Raw genomic sequence first — 15216 nt, forward strand, 5'->3', positions numbered from 1 at the left:
CTAGAGGTATAAGAATGATATACAAGTCAAGAAATCTCCTAAGTAAAAATAATTTAATAGAATTTTACTACTCATTTGTTCATTTCCATATTAATTATGCTAATACTGCATGGGGTGGTGTAAACAAAAGTATACTAGAACCTCTTTATCATTAAAAGAAGCTGCATGCCTTATAAACTTCAAAGACCATTTTAATCATACCAAGCCTCTCTTACTTAAAATGAATATTCTTAATGTAAACAAGCCTAAGGTTTATAATGTTCTTTGCTTTAAATATAAATGCAAAACCAACACCTCTCTTTTTTCTTCTTACAATTTATACTGACATAAAGAAAAAAAACAAATACTATCTTTGAAATGAAAAGTTTATCCAACAACCTTTTTTGCATAAAAATTTTTTGTAGATCTTTGTATTTCTTATCAAGGAACTTTTTTATGGAACAAAGAAGTTTTGAAACATTTTAATTTTTCTCAATAATGGAATTACAACACATTTAAAACTTAAATATTTTTATCTACTTATGAAATACTTTTATATTTTTAATTTTCATTAAGTAAAATCTTTTTAAATCACTTCTAAATATTTATATATATGAATTTTTACTTTCTACAAAAAAATATAGATTCAACACTATAAATGTGACAAATGTAATTAAAAAACAAAGCTAAGGGTCTTGTTGTCAATACCCTTAGGGTCTTGACAACAAGACCCTTAGGTCTTCTATGAGTTTTCTTTTTTTTATAAACCTATATTATACTTTTATTAACCTATATAATATATTATTGAATTGATTATAATTTTAAAACGACTAATATTGTACAACATTTAAAGTTTCTTTGATGGCTACTTTTATTCAGTTAAAAATTTAACAATTTATTAAAAAAATTATTTATTTTGTATTAATCATCATTTGTATTATCATCATTTTACTCAGAAAATGATTCTCAACAAAAAATTCAAAAAATATTTGTAAAAAGTTTATTCAATAAATAAATTAAAAGCAATAAATAAACAATGTCATAACTACTTCATTATATTCTTTATCTCATTCTATTCTGTCTATATTAATTAATTAAAAAAAGGTTAAATATTAACCTTCTTAAAGAAAAAAAATTATAAAAACTATAAACTGACAAAAATTTAATCTATCAATGTAACAATTACCGAGTTTTTACATCATGTCTAACCTGCATATTATCTTTGGAAGGAAAAACAAAAGCTTCTAATGTTGTGCTATCTAAACTACATAATACTTAAGAATATAAAAAATACTATTGAGCAAAAAGATATTTTACAAATCAAATTTCTGCATGCTTTTATGGGATCTTTATAAATTAAAAAAAAAATGTCAGCATAAATAAAAAAAGTATACCTTTTGATAGACTTGATAGCTTTAAAAGCTTCATCCATATTACCAATTGCAGATAAATAGCTGTAACTCATCATGGCTGCTTTAGTTACCAGGTCGCCATTCTCAAATTCTACAAAGTCACGCATTGTTTTTCTTGCCACACATTGATCTCTATGCTGACCCTGTCATGTAATTGTTTACTGAACTTGTTTAAAATTAATCTTTTTAAACAGAAATCAAAATAAAAAAGTGAAAAATATTAACTTGAAAAATTAATAATTTGATAAAAAAAAATCTTGCTTTTAATAACATACTGATTGAATGAAGTAACAAAAAGGCGTATCCATCCCCAATAACCCTGTACATTAAAAAAAATATATTATTCAAAATAATCTTATAAATTTTTTCAAATAATGACAAGTGTAACAACAATAACTTGAAATTAACTTGTTAAAGTACCAATTATTGAGGCATAAAAATGATTAACCTAACCATGGAAAATAATTAGTGCATAAAAATGATTAACTTAACTATGGAAAATAATTAGGACATAAAAATGATTGACCTAACTATGAAAAATAATTAGGGCATAAAAATTATTAACCTAACTATGGAAGAGATTAAAAAGTAGAAAATAAAAAATTAGAATAAATTGTTTTTTAAAAAGCTACATTTATGCATGAATTGAAAAGTAAAAATTATCTTATAATTAAAAAATATACATTTAAAAATGTATGAACTATACATAAAAAAATCTAGCCATAAATCTAAAATAAATGTCATCAACAAAGAAGTAGCAGTCAGCAGGTAAACTTTATCTTTATCTTCTTGTAAGATGTTATAGTTAAAAAGCTTCAAAATTAAAAAAGTATAGAACAATTATTTTCTACTTTTCTATTTTAAAAAGTTTCTAATAACATTTGTTTAGAGCATATAAAACTTACAATTATAAATAAAATGACAATTAACCGACAGTATTTTAAACTGCTTCAATGAGGTAAATATTATACTTTATAACTAAAAAAATGCATAAATGGCCCGTTAGATGGTAAGTATTATTTTTTGAATAGAGTTTAATAGATAGTTTAATAAAACAAAACAAATAGTTTAACAAAACAAAGACAAAGTACTTAAATATGTAAAGAGATAATAAAAATTATGGTGTTGTAAGATCCAATTAAAATTAAGAAGTGGACTAATGTAGGTGAAACTCCATCCTCAGGGACACAATATACTTTGTATAATATACTTTATAACTACTTTATTTAATTATAAAGTTTTGGACTTAGAATAACCTAGATAATTTAATGAACACATCTGTATCAGTTTTAGGGCCAAATATTGCTTTGAAAACATCTCTAAACACCTCATGGATGAGGTGCCTGCAAACAAGCATAGTAAATTTTTTTGAATTTTTTTTTTCAAAAAACAAAAACAAAACAGTTAGTCTGTGTAACTAGATTTCCTGCCCTTTCAGCATTTTTTGGTATAGCAAGAAGTTTTTCTACCTCTTTTTCCAAAACAATATTGGTAACTTTTTTCTCTGATCCGCCAGGTATGGCTGGAAAATTACAAACAGATAGTGAAAACTTAGATTTTAATATAATTTAATAGATTTTAATATAATTTAATATAATTTGATCTATTTTTTGAAAAAAGATATTGATCACTCTTAAACAGACAAGAGCTGTATTTCCAATAGTGTATATATATATATATATATATATATATATATATATATATATATATATATATATATATATATATATATATATATATATATATATATACACATATATATATACACACACACACATATATATACATATATATATATATATATACATATATATATATATATATATATATATATATATATATATATATATATATTATATATATATGTATATGTATTTAAGTATGTATGCATTTATGTATGCATGCATATATGTATGTATGTATGTATGTATGTATGTATGTATGTGTGTATGTATGTATGTATGTATGTATGTATGTATGTATATGTTGTTTTACAATATAAAATTCAAAAAAAAATTGAATTAAAAGCTACCAGTATAAGTAGAATCTATTTTAAAATGATCTTGGACAACCAAGCCATATTCAGGACAGCTAAACATTGTAACAATTAATGAATTCTAAAATCAAAAAGTTATTAAAAATTATTCTCATAAAAGTATAACAATTTAACCATCTATAATAGTTTTAACTATCTATAATAGTTTTAACTATCTATAATAGTTTTAACTATCTATAATAGTTTTAACTATCTATAATAGTTTTAACTATCTATAATAGTTTTAACTATCTATAATAGTTTTAACTATTTAGTTATAATAGCTTCATTAGTAAATTTAATAAACATTTTAATATTTTTGAAAAACATCAAAAGAATTAAAAAATAAGAATAAAATAGATAAAAAGGAGAAAATAAAATAAAAACAAATCCTAAAGATAAAAACAATATTTTAAGGAGGCGAATAACAAATTCTAAAAATTACATTATCATAAAGATCTTTTTCAATACTTGTTTCTTCTTGGTTAATAGAACTCATTCGAACTGTCTCACATACTAAAAGTTTTGGCTCAATAGAATCCCAAAATACTGATTTAGGCACATAACCTAAAACATAATAAAGGATTAAAAATATATATGATGTATGTTTGGAAACACAGTGCAAAATAAAGTAAGCCCATTAAAGCATTTAGATCAGCTACTGAAAAAAATACGTTTACTGATTTATTCAAACATTTAACAACTTTGTTAAAAAAAGACTTTATTCAGAAGGTTTAAGTGAAATTGCTTTTAAATATAAGTAATATAATTTTGAGATAAAAAATTTATTTTATACATAGATATTAATGGTCAACACTGTAAACCCATTAGTAGATGTGTGTACTTGCCTAATACTACTTTCTACTTAATATACAAAATCCTGCTGCCCCCCCAACCCCAACATTAATTTAAGTACTTAATAAAACATATAAATGTAGTAAAAACCTTTGATAGCATCTGTTAGCTGTTGTTGTGTAGCTAATAAATCATCAAGTAATTCGTAGTTACTTTCTCCAGACATAAAATTGAAAGATTGAATTTTATCACTCTCTACTTCCCACACATACAAAACAGGGGCAGTGATATAGTTGCTCTAGTAAAAAAGCAAACCTTTATAAACTAATTTAAAAAAATTCAAACAAAAAAAATGAAGACTAAAAATTTCAAAAAAATACAAAAAAAATGTTTTAAACAAATGTTTCTAATAAGGGCTGGATCTTGAAACAAACAGACCGCCATTGTGATTTTTATTTTTATTATTGTGGATCTTGAATTTTTGCAAATTTGTGAGTCTTAGGGACCTTTTCAATTAATATGCTTGTATGCTCATCTCATGGCACCAGATATCTATGCAAAATATTTTGTGTGCTTGTATGCTGAGCTCGTGGCACCAGACATCTATGCAAATTATTTAGTGTGAGAAAAAAATTACACTCATTTTTATTTACAAATAAATTGCTTGTAGTAATAAAGTGATAATAAATTTCTTTTATTTTAGAATTTTTTTTTTTAGAAAAAAAGATTTCATTTTTTTAAAAAAATGAAATCTTTTTGTTAAGAAAACAGAACACTTCTTAATTCAAAATTTTTTAATTGAATCTTAATTTTTCAATATTCAGAGATTTGGCAATTTTGTTTTCAAAATCGTATTTAGATATCTGACCTATCGTTGATTGTAAATTTTAAACAACTACAATCATCTTTAATCACTTTATTAATAATATTCATAGTTCTTTGAGTCATATCCATTAAAGAACAAAAATTGGTAATATTTTTTCTTACTTAATTATGTTAATTCTATCACTTGGAATTTAACCAGTTCTATTGTATTTGAAAAGCTTTAAATTATTCATACTAAGATTTTCATGCTGTTTAAAAAAAAACATCGAAAACATCACCATCCAAAAACAACCATCAACTTCAAAAGATTTATCATCAAAAAATCTTATACGTTTAATTAGTTAGAGACTTAACTAAACTTTTAAACGTTAAACTAAACTTATATTTGCACTATCGTTATTCAACAAGACGCTCAATACTTTATTACATAAAGTATTGAGTGTCTTGTTGATTATTTAAGTCTTATGATAATAGTCTTAAACAGCAATTTTATTAAAACAATTATTAATCTTTACTTCAGTTACACTTTTTTTCAACAAGAAAAATTTATTAAATTTTTTCCTAAAACTTATTTCCCAAACAAATCAAAGGGTTTAGTATTATTTTATGCATCTTTAAAATTAGCATGATCTGATTCTAATCATTTGTTCAAATTTTTACTTTATTTTATTCAAATTTTTATTTTATTTTATTAATATTAACAAACAACTTAAAACAAAAAAAGCAAAACTTAGTTTCATTACTTAAAGCAACTAAAATCTATTAAGCAATTCCCTGACTTTGCAACAGTGTTGCATAATATTAAATGACCAACTTTCGTCATCTTTTGGGCAAATTTTATTTAATGGTCTTTTATTTCTTTCTGTCTCTGTCATATCAAATGCTCGACACATTTATTTTAGTTTTTTTTTTAGAATTTTGAGAACTTAAACCAACACTGACATGAACATTAAAAATTGAGATTGACTTTGATAGTGAGGTTAATTAAAAGAAAAAAAAACAAACAATAACATAGTGAAGTTATACAAAAGGAAAAAAAATCATGGTTTAGTGAGATAAATTAAAGAAAAAAATGAAACAGATTCATAACATGGCGACATCAATTAAATGACAAAAACAAACTCATAACTTGGTGACATTAATAAAAAGAAAAAATAAACTCATAACATTAAAATATTTTAAAAATAAATAATGTCTGAACCTGGTTTAGATAAATATGAATTAAACTAACAAGTCAGGACTTCATGTGCCAGCATAAATAAGGCAAATTCAGTTTTTTAAAGCTAATGTTTGAGATTATCAAGCAAAAAGAAAAGCAAAAGAAACTATTTATTGCTTTACTACCAAAAAAAAATCAAGAATCTGACTCATACATTATGCAACTTAAAATCATGCAAAAATAATAATTATAAAAATTATGCAAAATAAAAAATAAAAACTAACTGACAAGGAATGGAAAACAGTCAAAAATGGTCAAAAATTGCATGACCTAATTTATCGACGACCTTTTTATTGTTAGCTTTTAATTCATCTTTGATCAATGACCAGATGGCTTAATCTGGTCTCTTCAGAGTAAAACTAAAAGTTGCAAGAGAACAATACCTCTGAAAGACAAACGATAAAAATTGCCTAAATATATGAACAAAAAATTCCTATTTAGCTTAAAAACCAATGTTTTTTTTAAAGAACTTTTATAAATATTTAACATTGAGTTATGATACAACACTATTTTTTAATTTTTTGCAAACAAATAAAAATGTCTTTTACATTAGTTTTTATTTGCTACTAAATAGTGTATTTTTTAATCTTTTACAAACATGCAGATCCAAATAACTTGTGAAACATGAAACTTGTAAATTTAGATTTAGAACAAAATGCAGACATTCTGAAAATTAAATGCTAGGATAAAAATATAATTCAAACATTTACACACATTTTGAGACAAAACAATAAAAATTAAATTCATATGTTTACGCACATTCTGAGACAATACAGCAACTTTTGTACCATTGCAATTGATTTTAATCAGATGAATTTTTCCAAGTTTTGAAATACAATCTTCCAAGTGCTTGGTGACACTTACTTGGCGAGCTTCCCTAAAAATTGTTTTAAAATAAAAATATGCTGCATAAATATACTAATGCTAATTATCATATTAAAACTTACCTCCGTGATAAATCATATATTTTAAGTACACCTCTATTTGTTGCAACTACCATATGAGATCTACATATATCCAAATCAAAAGGGTCACCTTCTTTTTCCAGAAATGTAAGTTCTTGTTTTACTGTGCCCTAGTTAAAGAAACATGAAAGTATAATGAAATAATTTGAAAGGACTTAAAGCAGTTTGAGTATAAGACTACCTGAAAATGTTCATTACCTGTAAATGTTCACTAAATAAAAATGATCACTACTTGAAATGTTCACTACCTAAAAATGCTCGCTACCTAAAAATGTTTACTATATGAAAATTTTCACTACCTAAAAAAGTTCACAACCTGAAAATGTTCACTACCTGAAATGTTCTAATTGATATCGAATGTGAATCAACCAAATAAACATTCTGTTCATACACTGCAACTTTGTGGGCATCGCAAGTAAAACTTCCTATGAAAAAATAGAATTACATAAGAGAAAGAAAATTACTATTATTAAAGCATTAAAATTTGTATCGGGGAGGATGTAATAATAGGATAAAACATATGCCAATAAGACAATATATAAAAAGTACCTGCAGATCTGATAAAAGATTTATTTTCAGGTATCTCATAAATTGCAACTTTTTTGCCATTCCATATTGCAGCATGATTCTTAAAATAATTCCATAAAAAAAAAATGATTGCATTTAAATTTTTTAAAGTAAAATTTAAATTAGCAATATAAAAAGATTATCAGTAACGAATACAATTTTTCAAAGGATACCTTATTACAGTGCACACCCTTTATGTGCATATCTGTTTTTAAATCTTCCACATGCAAAGATGGAAAAAACTTGATTAGCAGATGAGCAGGTGATAATTGAACAGCAGCTATCTAAAAATGGAAGAACTACATAAATAAAAAATCAAATACTTTAATTTTGCTATTACTAAAAAAGACTTTCACTAATGGTTCTTGTAAATCTATGTTTTAAAAGTAACAAAAAACTTACATTTCCACTGAAACTATAACTCATGGTAGCTTTGTTTAGTATTGTAACCGAAGATACACAGTTGACAGCTATTAGCCCCAGACTGGCACCCCACTAGAAAGTAGAAGTAAGTTTGTTAATAATGTATAATGGACTGGGGTTAGTTAAAAGACTTTTACATTTTCACAATTTTAAAAAGAAAAACAATTGTTGATTTTTTAACTGTCATTTTTAAATATTTTTGTAAAATTTTTGAAATATTGTTATTTAGCATATGTATTTTGTATACAAAATTTTAAGCACGATTTTGAGTTTTCACAACTATCTGCCTCTATATAAATGGCCAACCACTTTAACCATTTTAACAACTTTCTACTGCTTTGAATGATGCTCATACAAATCTCATGTACATAAATATTTATACATGTTTTTTTTATAAAAGTCATTGAAAAACGCAATTTTTATTTTATTTTAACATTAAAACTTAGCATTTCAAAATTAACAGTATATATATAGCAACTACAAAATAAGAAGCAAAGTAAACACTGATTTGCAAGTTGAATGAGAGAATTGAGCATTCATACAATACTTGTAAAACTAAATTTATAAAAATTATTTAAAATAAAAGGTTGGAATATATTTACTTCGAGATGAGTAACACTCCCAACAACATCAGATGGAGGTTGTAAAACCCATAACTGATCATCATTTTTTAATGAGTTGTACTTCCATAGAGCAACATGCCCTTGGTCTGTGCCACCAGCTAAAGTTCCTATAAAAACAGAGATATATTCAAATATAGTTAAACTTCATACTGCTATTTTAGATTACTTTATACATTTTTTTTGAAGTATATATATATATATATATATATATATATATATATATATATATAATATATATATATATATATATATATATATATATATATATATATATATATATATATATATATATATATATATATATATATATTAGTGATGTGCAAAACTATTTTATTCATTCACTTTTATTAGACTCTAGAGTCAAATAAAAGTGAATGAAATCAAATGAGACTAGTATTATACAATACAATTACAATGTATAATAATTCAAGTTAAAAAAAATCAAGTCAAGTACTTGCAATGCAGTGCATAGAATAAAGACTAGGACTAGTATTATATTTACAGTTATAGTTTAACAGATAATACAATACAAGTAAAAGTACAATGCCATAATGAATGCCAATGCTATACAGTTATGTAAAGTAGTAGTACATACATAAGCAGTTGTTCCAGAAAGTCCGAGACCTTAATCTACAGTATACTGTACTGACTGTGGCTGGCAGGGCAGTCTGGCTTTGGTACGCTACTGCTATGTGCAATACTACAAATTTTCGTGAATAAAAGTTAGTTCAGCCACATGCCCAGAGAGTAGATTACATCGCCTTCTTGTAACAATGTTACCAGACGTCGAGTTCAATCTCTCCGAATTTACAGAAGTTGCTGGAATAGCCAATAGTACCTCGCTATTCTTGAGAGTTTCGGCAGACGGTGATGATTAACTTTCCACCAATCAAGTACATTGGCGTTCCTTCCAATAGGAGGTTCAATCATATACATTCTGACCTCCTCTTGCACAGAAGCTGCATCATCAACTGGCAGCATCTTATTCGCAGTTGCTGTTGTAAGCATGCTGTCGAAGTTATCCCATAAACTACTTGGCTTGGAGGCTGCAGCTGATGTCCGACCAGAACCTGAACCAGGACCAGCACTTCCAAAAGCAGGAGCGGGAGCACCAGCACTAGCAGATGTTCCTACAAAGTATTATATAATATAAATAGATGTAAAACTAAAATAGCAAACAGAAATGAAAACCTATGCATTATTGTTTTATTATTCATCTGTAATAAAATTAAACCGCAATGCAGTAAATCTGAAAGTTAAATCTGAACTGCAGGCCATTACCATTACCATCAAGTCTTAATCTGTGTTAATCACGTAACATAAAACGTAATAGTTTTGGAATTGTACCTTGAATTAAGTTCGTGTCATGATCGCTCAAGACACAATGTCCACCTCCACCAACACCAGTACCGCCACGAGATCGGAATTCCTTAGAGTACTGATGAAGACTGTCTACAACAGTAGCTTGTTGTTGTTCAGAGAAGAAGATGGATTTGTAGCGTGGATCAAGAAATGTACATGTTGCATCAGGCAAAGCTGATATGAATTGCAGAAATCGTCGGACTAGTTTTAACTTTAATTTTCGAGCAATAAGTACACCACAACCCTTATATGAAGGATCATTGATGAATCGCTGCAATTGCTGATTTAAGCCATGCCAAGGCGGAATTTTCATAGACAACGTTGGGTAGTTCTTGCCACATAATTCTCTACTTGCTTGTTCAAATGGAGCAAGAATTGTGTGATAGCCTTCAGCAAGCTTCCAGTCTGCATTAGTCAAGTTATCAATTTTTTCACTTATTGCTAGCTCTGCAGATATAGCATCTTCTTCTTCTTTTTCGCATAATCTCTTCAGCATAAAGTAATCCGAGTTCCACCTAGTAGCAACATTGATTATCAGTTCTCGTTCTACCTTTCCTAATTGCTTCTGCTCTCAGTGCAAATTCTGTGTAGCCTGGCAGCTATGGTGATAATGTGACACAATATGACGGCTTTGGGAAAGGACAGTCTGCATTCCATCAATTTCACTCACGGCATCATTGATGGTTAATTGTAAAGTGTGATCAAAACAAGAAAGATCATAAAATGATTGTGAGAGATTCATGGCGCTTTTCATATTACTGCCATTATCACGCAACGCATAAATTGGAACAGTCCGAGGAAGCTCCCAATTATCAATAGTCTTGTCTAAAGATTCAAGAATGCTTTCGCCGGTATGTTCTCCTGGAAACGGCTTGTTTTCTAATGCAAATGTCTTTAGCTCAAATTCAGGGCTTACATATGACAGACAGAAATAAATAAATGGATCTTGCGCCCTCGAAGTCCATAGGTCAGTCGTGAATGAATATGAAGGAATATCTTCAAAATCTCGATATATTTCATTAGCAGTTTTCTGTTTTACACTACAATATAACTCAGGTACAACTGATCTTGAAAACGTAGTTCTGCTTGGCACCAGATATTGTGGTTCCATTAATTTCATCAGTTCTTTGAATCCTCTGCCTTCTACAAAGTTGTATGGCAACATGTCTAGAGCAAGCATCCGACCAACCGAATTCGTTATAGCGATGGCATTTGGATGACTTGACGACCAATGTGCTTTCTTATTAAAAAGGTCATCAACTTTACTTTGCTTCTTATTTTCATTTTTCAGTTCTTGTTCTGCAAGTTTTCTTTTACGATTCTCTTCATTTTTCGCTACACACTCTTTATGCGCTTTCGGATGAGCAGCACGTAAGTGAGCATAAAGACCTGTTGTTGCTCCAGTTGGACACTGAACAGTTAACTTGCATGTTCCTATTTTGCAAATGCCTATAATTCTATTGCCATTCGTTTTTTGTCTACTAAAAAATTCCCAGACAATACTTCGACAATTACCATCATTACTATCTGCCATTGTGGAACTGTATAACTTTTTTCTTTCACTTTTAAACAATAAAATTCGATTAACTTTGGGTTCGCTTCGAAACAAAGATACTATACTTCGAAAATTCGAATTGTTCGAAACTAAAAAAAAAGTTTGATTCGAAACAAAACTAAAAGTCAGTTTCGAATTCGCAATCGAAGTTTCGAATTTCGCACATCACTAATATATATATATATATATATATATATATATATATATATATATATATATATATATATATATATATATATATGTATATGCATATATAAAATCTATTAATTATTTTTTGATTTTTGTTGTTGTTGTGAGAACCTTCATCTCTAAAACTCAAGTCTTGACAAATATTGAACCAGGTTAAGCACGGTACTACCAGAGGCATGTGCAATCTTTGTCGAAAATAAACCCTATCCCTTAAACTACAAAAGACAGGTTTCTTTTCAACATATATTACAACTCCACCTCTTATTCAACACCTTCGCCTATTCTATTGTATAAAGAGTATCCCTCTAAATTTACTATTGACAAAGTTGTAAACCATTTTTTTATTATTGCAACTATTTTGAAATTTTTAAAACCACAAAAGTTTAAGTTGTCTAACTTTATTATCAAGGATGTAGCATTTGAGTATATTAAAAAAAAAATACAATTAATAAAATTAAATAAATAAAAAGATGACAAAACAAAATTAGGATGATGACAAAATATACTAAAAAGATGACAAAGTACATTAAAAGATGACAAAATAAATTAAAGGATAACATATTTACTTTATTTTGTTTATTAATTGCCTTTAATTTTGAATTTGACAATAATACATGGATTACATTTTCTAAGGTAGCATTGAGTTGTCTTTCACTGTTCAATTGAATTTTTTTTCTTAATTCATAATTTTCCATTCTTTCATTGCCAGTTAGATTAGGAGAAATAAAAACACTTTTTCAACTTGGTTTTTTTATCACCAAATAGCTTCGCTTTTAATAGTATTTGATTTCTCTCTGATATTGCATTAAAAAAGGCTCAATTTAGTTTCTTATAAAGCCCCAGACAAAATGTCGGACTGAAACTTGTTTGGGTCGGACAGTGTCCAATCAAAGTTTTAAAATATAATTTTTAAGGTTTTTAAACAGTTATTTAAGTATTTTTATCAAATCTAATCTCATCTATTTATATGTTATATGTATATATATATATACATATATATATCAGGCTTCGACAGGAATGGCATGCGATCGCATGGTGTAACTGACCATGCTTTTTTTTTTTCTTTACGATTTGACTATGACTGCTTTGATATTTTATAAATTTAAACGCATAACATAAGCTGCCTATAAAGAATGGTGAGAGGTATGAAGCAGTTATAAATTGGTTAAGGACATGTCTCTCAATGGAGATTACACAAGCCTATCTCTCTGCCTAAGAGGCTCACGAACTCCATTTAGGCACTACCACACTGATGTTGGTTTAGAAAATGCGCAAGGAGAACTTATTTAGATTGTATTTGTAAATACAAATTGAAAAAAAAAATTCATTCTATTTTAAATTAAAATTTTAAAATCATTAGAGAAAAAAAAAATTTAAACGCATTTAAAAGAATTGTTACGAAACAAATAACTTATAATTATTGATCTTTTTTAAAGTTATTTTACGGTAAGGCTTTAAATAAAATAAAAAATTATTTATAATGATACTTTAAAATAAACGCATTACGTGTAAATTTTTTTTTTAGTAGGTATGATAAATTTTTTTATGATAAATTTAAACGCTTGAAACTATTTTTCCATGTCTTTTTAAAAATCTTTTAAAATATTATTTTTATAAGTTACTTTAAATTATAAATAAGTTAAATTAAATCTTCCAATGATTTAATTGCTTTATTTTTTTTTTGTTAATATTTTTACAAAAAACTATTCAAAAGTTTTTGTTAAACTTGACTTACTAATCAGAGCATGAAATGATTAAATATTACAATTTTAAAAAGACTACATTATTTTTTTAAACAAACTTTTTTTTGTGCAACTTTTTGAAAAAAATGTTTATACAACTTAAAAATATCATACTTTTTTCTTTTCAATAATTTAATTTAAATAATAATAAAGTATTTATTTTGTAGAATTTCATTCCTGTCTGTTAAAATGTCAGATTACTTTGTTAATTGATTGGACAATCTGAGGTTTCAGCCAAACAATGTTCGATGTCCGACCGTCAAATTGAGCCCTGATATATATATATATATATATATATATATATATATATATATATATATATTTATATTTATATATAATTTTTTTTTTTTTTGAAAGTCAAAATGTGGAAAAGTTCAATCGTTATCATTATGTATTAGTAGCTTATAGTGAAAATTTCAACCTTCCAAATCAACTCTAAGGTAAAGAAGATGGTTTTAGGCGATTTCTATATAATAAAATATTATATTGTGAATTTATCTTTTTATAATAACATTTTTTATATTAGGAGAATTTAGCAAACACATTTTTTTTAGTTTAAATGTTTTATTAAAATTATTTATATAACTATTTTTTAGTTATTTACATATTTTTATTTATAATACATATAACACAATTTGTTAAGTGTAGATAATTATAATAAAAAGCAACACGTGTATGCTGTGTATGATACGCATTTTTTTTTGCTTAGAAAAAAAAGTATTTTTTAATAGATTTATTTGCTGTTACAAAACAAATACTGTATTGTAAGCTACATTTTATACTATAAATTTATAAATATATAAAAATTTATAAACTGCTATATTTTCAGACAATGGTTTCAGGAAAAAAATGCCAGAATACAATACTAGAGACAGCTAAAGATTTGAGAAAGGCTTCAAAAAAGTGTAGACAGTTTTATTTGGTAGGCTTTTTTCTGCAAAGCTCTGCTCCAAACCAACTTCCAATGACTAGAGAAATGCTTAGAAGGTTTTACTGGCTTAACATTAGAAAAAAAAACTAGGTCATATCTGAAAGATTTCTGAATTTCATTTTTTTGTTTGTACTTGTTGTAAATATTTATTTGTACGTAACTATTTGACATTTTTTTAGCACTACCAAGATGAGCTGTAAAGTTGGATGTGCTCTTGCTTCTAGAAAAATATGTGAAGAGAATTGGAAACAGACAATCAGAGGTGTTTGCATTTCAAGAGAACTAGTAAACTTGTGAGCTGGATTCAACAACAATTTCATACTCACAGAGCAGCAAATCCGAAAATAAAATTACCAACACGGTCAATGAGTACCAATCCCTAAAAAAACTCAAGTCTACCAGAAGGAAGCTATTGCAAGAAAGTAAACAACTTTCTATATGAAAGCAACTTCTTATTCCCAATTCATAAAGCCAATATTTTTAAGTTGATAAAGAGCAGTCCAATGAGGAACAAAGAGTCTTGAAAAGAGGAGATTATTGAGTACCAATCCCTAAAAAGACTAAAGACTCAAAGTCTACCAGAAGGAAGCTACT

At 26.7% G+C, this 15216-nt stretch overlaps 1 protein-coding gene across 2 annotated transcripts in view; it reads right to left on the bottom strand.

The window, feature by feature from the left end:
• Positions 1-15216, bottom strand: part of LOC100200314 (intraflagellar transport protein 140 homolog) — a 68980-nt gene that overhangs the window by 29645 nt on the left and 24119 nt on the right. Inside the window, exons 8-20 of one of the 2 annotated variants that reach the window (XM_065804011.1) lie at positions 8823-8950; positions 8200-8292; positions 7971-8081; positions 7780-7858; positions 7564-7655; positions 7213-7340; positions 7025-7142; positions 4372-4519; positions 3872-3993; positions 3424-3508; positions 1667-1710; positions 1374-1534; positions 1166-1243 (exon numbers count right to left, since the gene is read on the bottom strand). In XM_065804011.1, coding sequence (XP_065660083.1) covers positions 1166-1243; positions 1374-1534; positions 1667-1710; positions 3424-3508; positions 3872-3993; positions 4372-4519; positions 7025-7142; positions 7213-7340; positions 7564-7655; positions 7780-7858; positions 7971-8081; positions 8200-8292; positions 8823-8950 — 1387 coding nt within the window. The remainder of the gene's footprint in view (positions 1-1165; positions 1244-1373; positions 1535-1666; positions 1711-3423; positions 3509-3871; positions 3994-4371; positions 4520-7024; positions 7143-7212; positions 7341-7563; positions 7656-7779; positions 7859-7970; positions 8082-8199; positions 8293-8822; positions 8951-15216) is intronic. The other variant, XM_065804012.1, reaches the window with a different exon arrangement.

This window comes from Hydra vulgaris, chromosome 08 (genome assembly GCF_038396675.1).
Source record: "Hydra vulgaris chromosome 08, alternate assembly HydraT2T_AEP".
NCBI lineage: Eukaryota > Metazoa > Cnidaria > Hydrozoa > Anthoathecata > Hydridae > Hydra > Hydra vulgaris.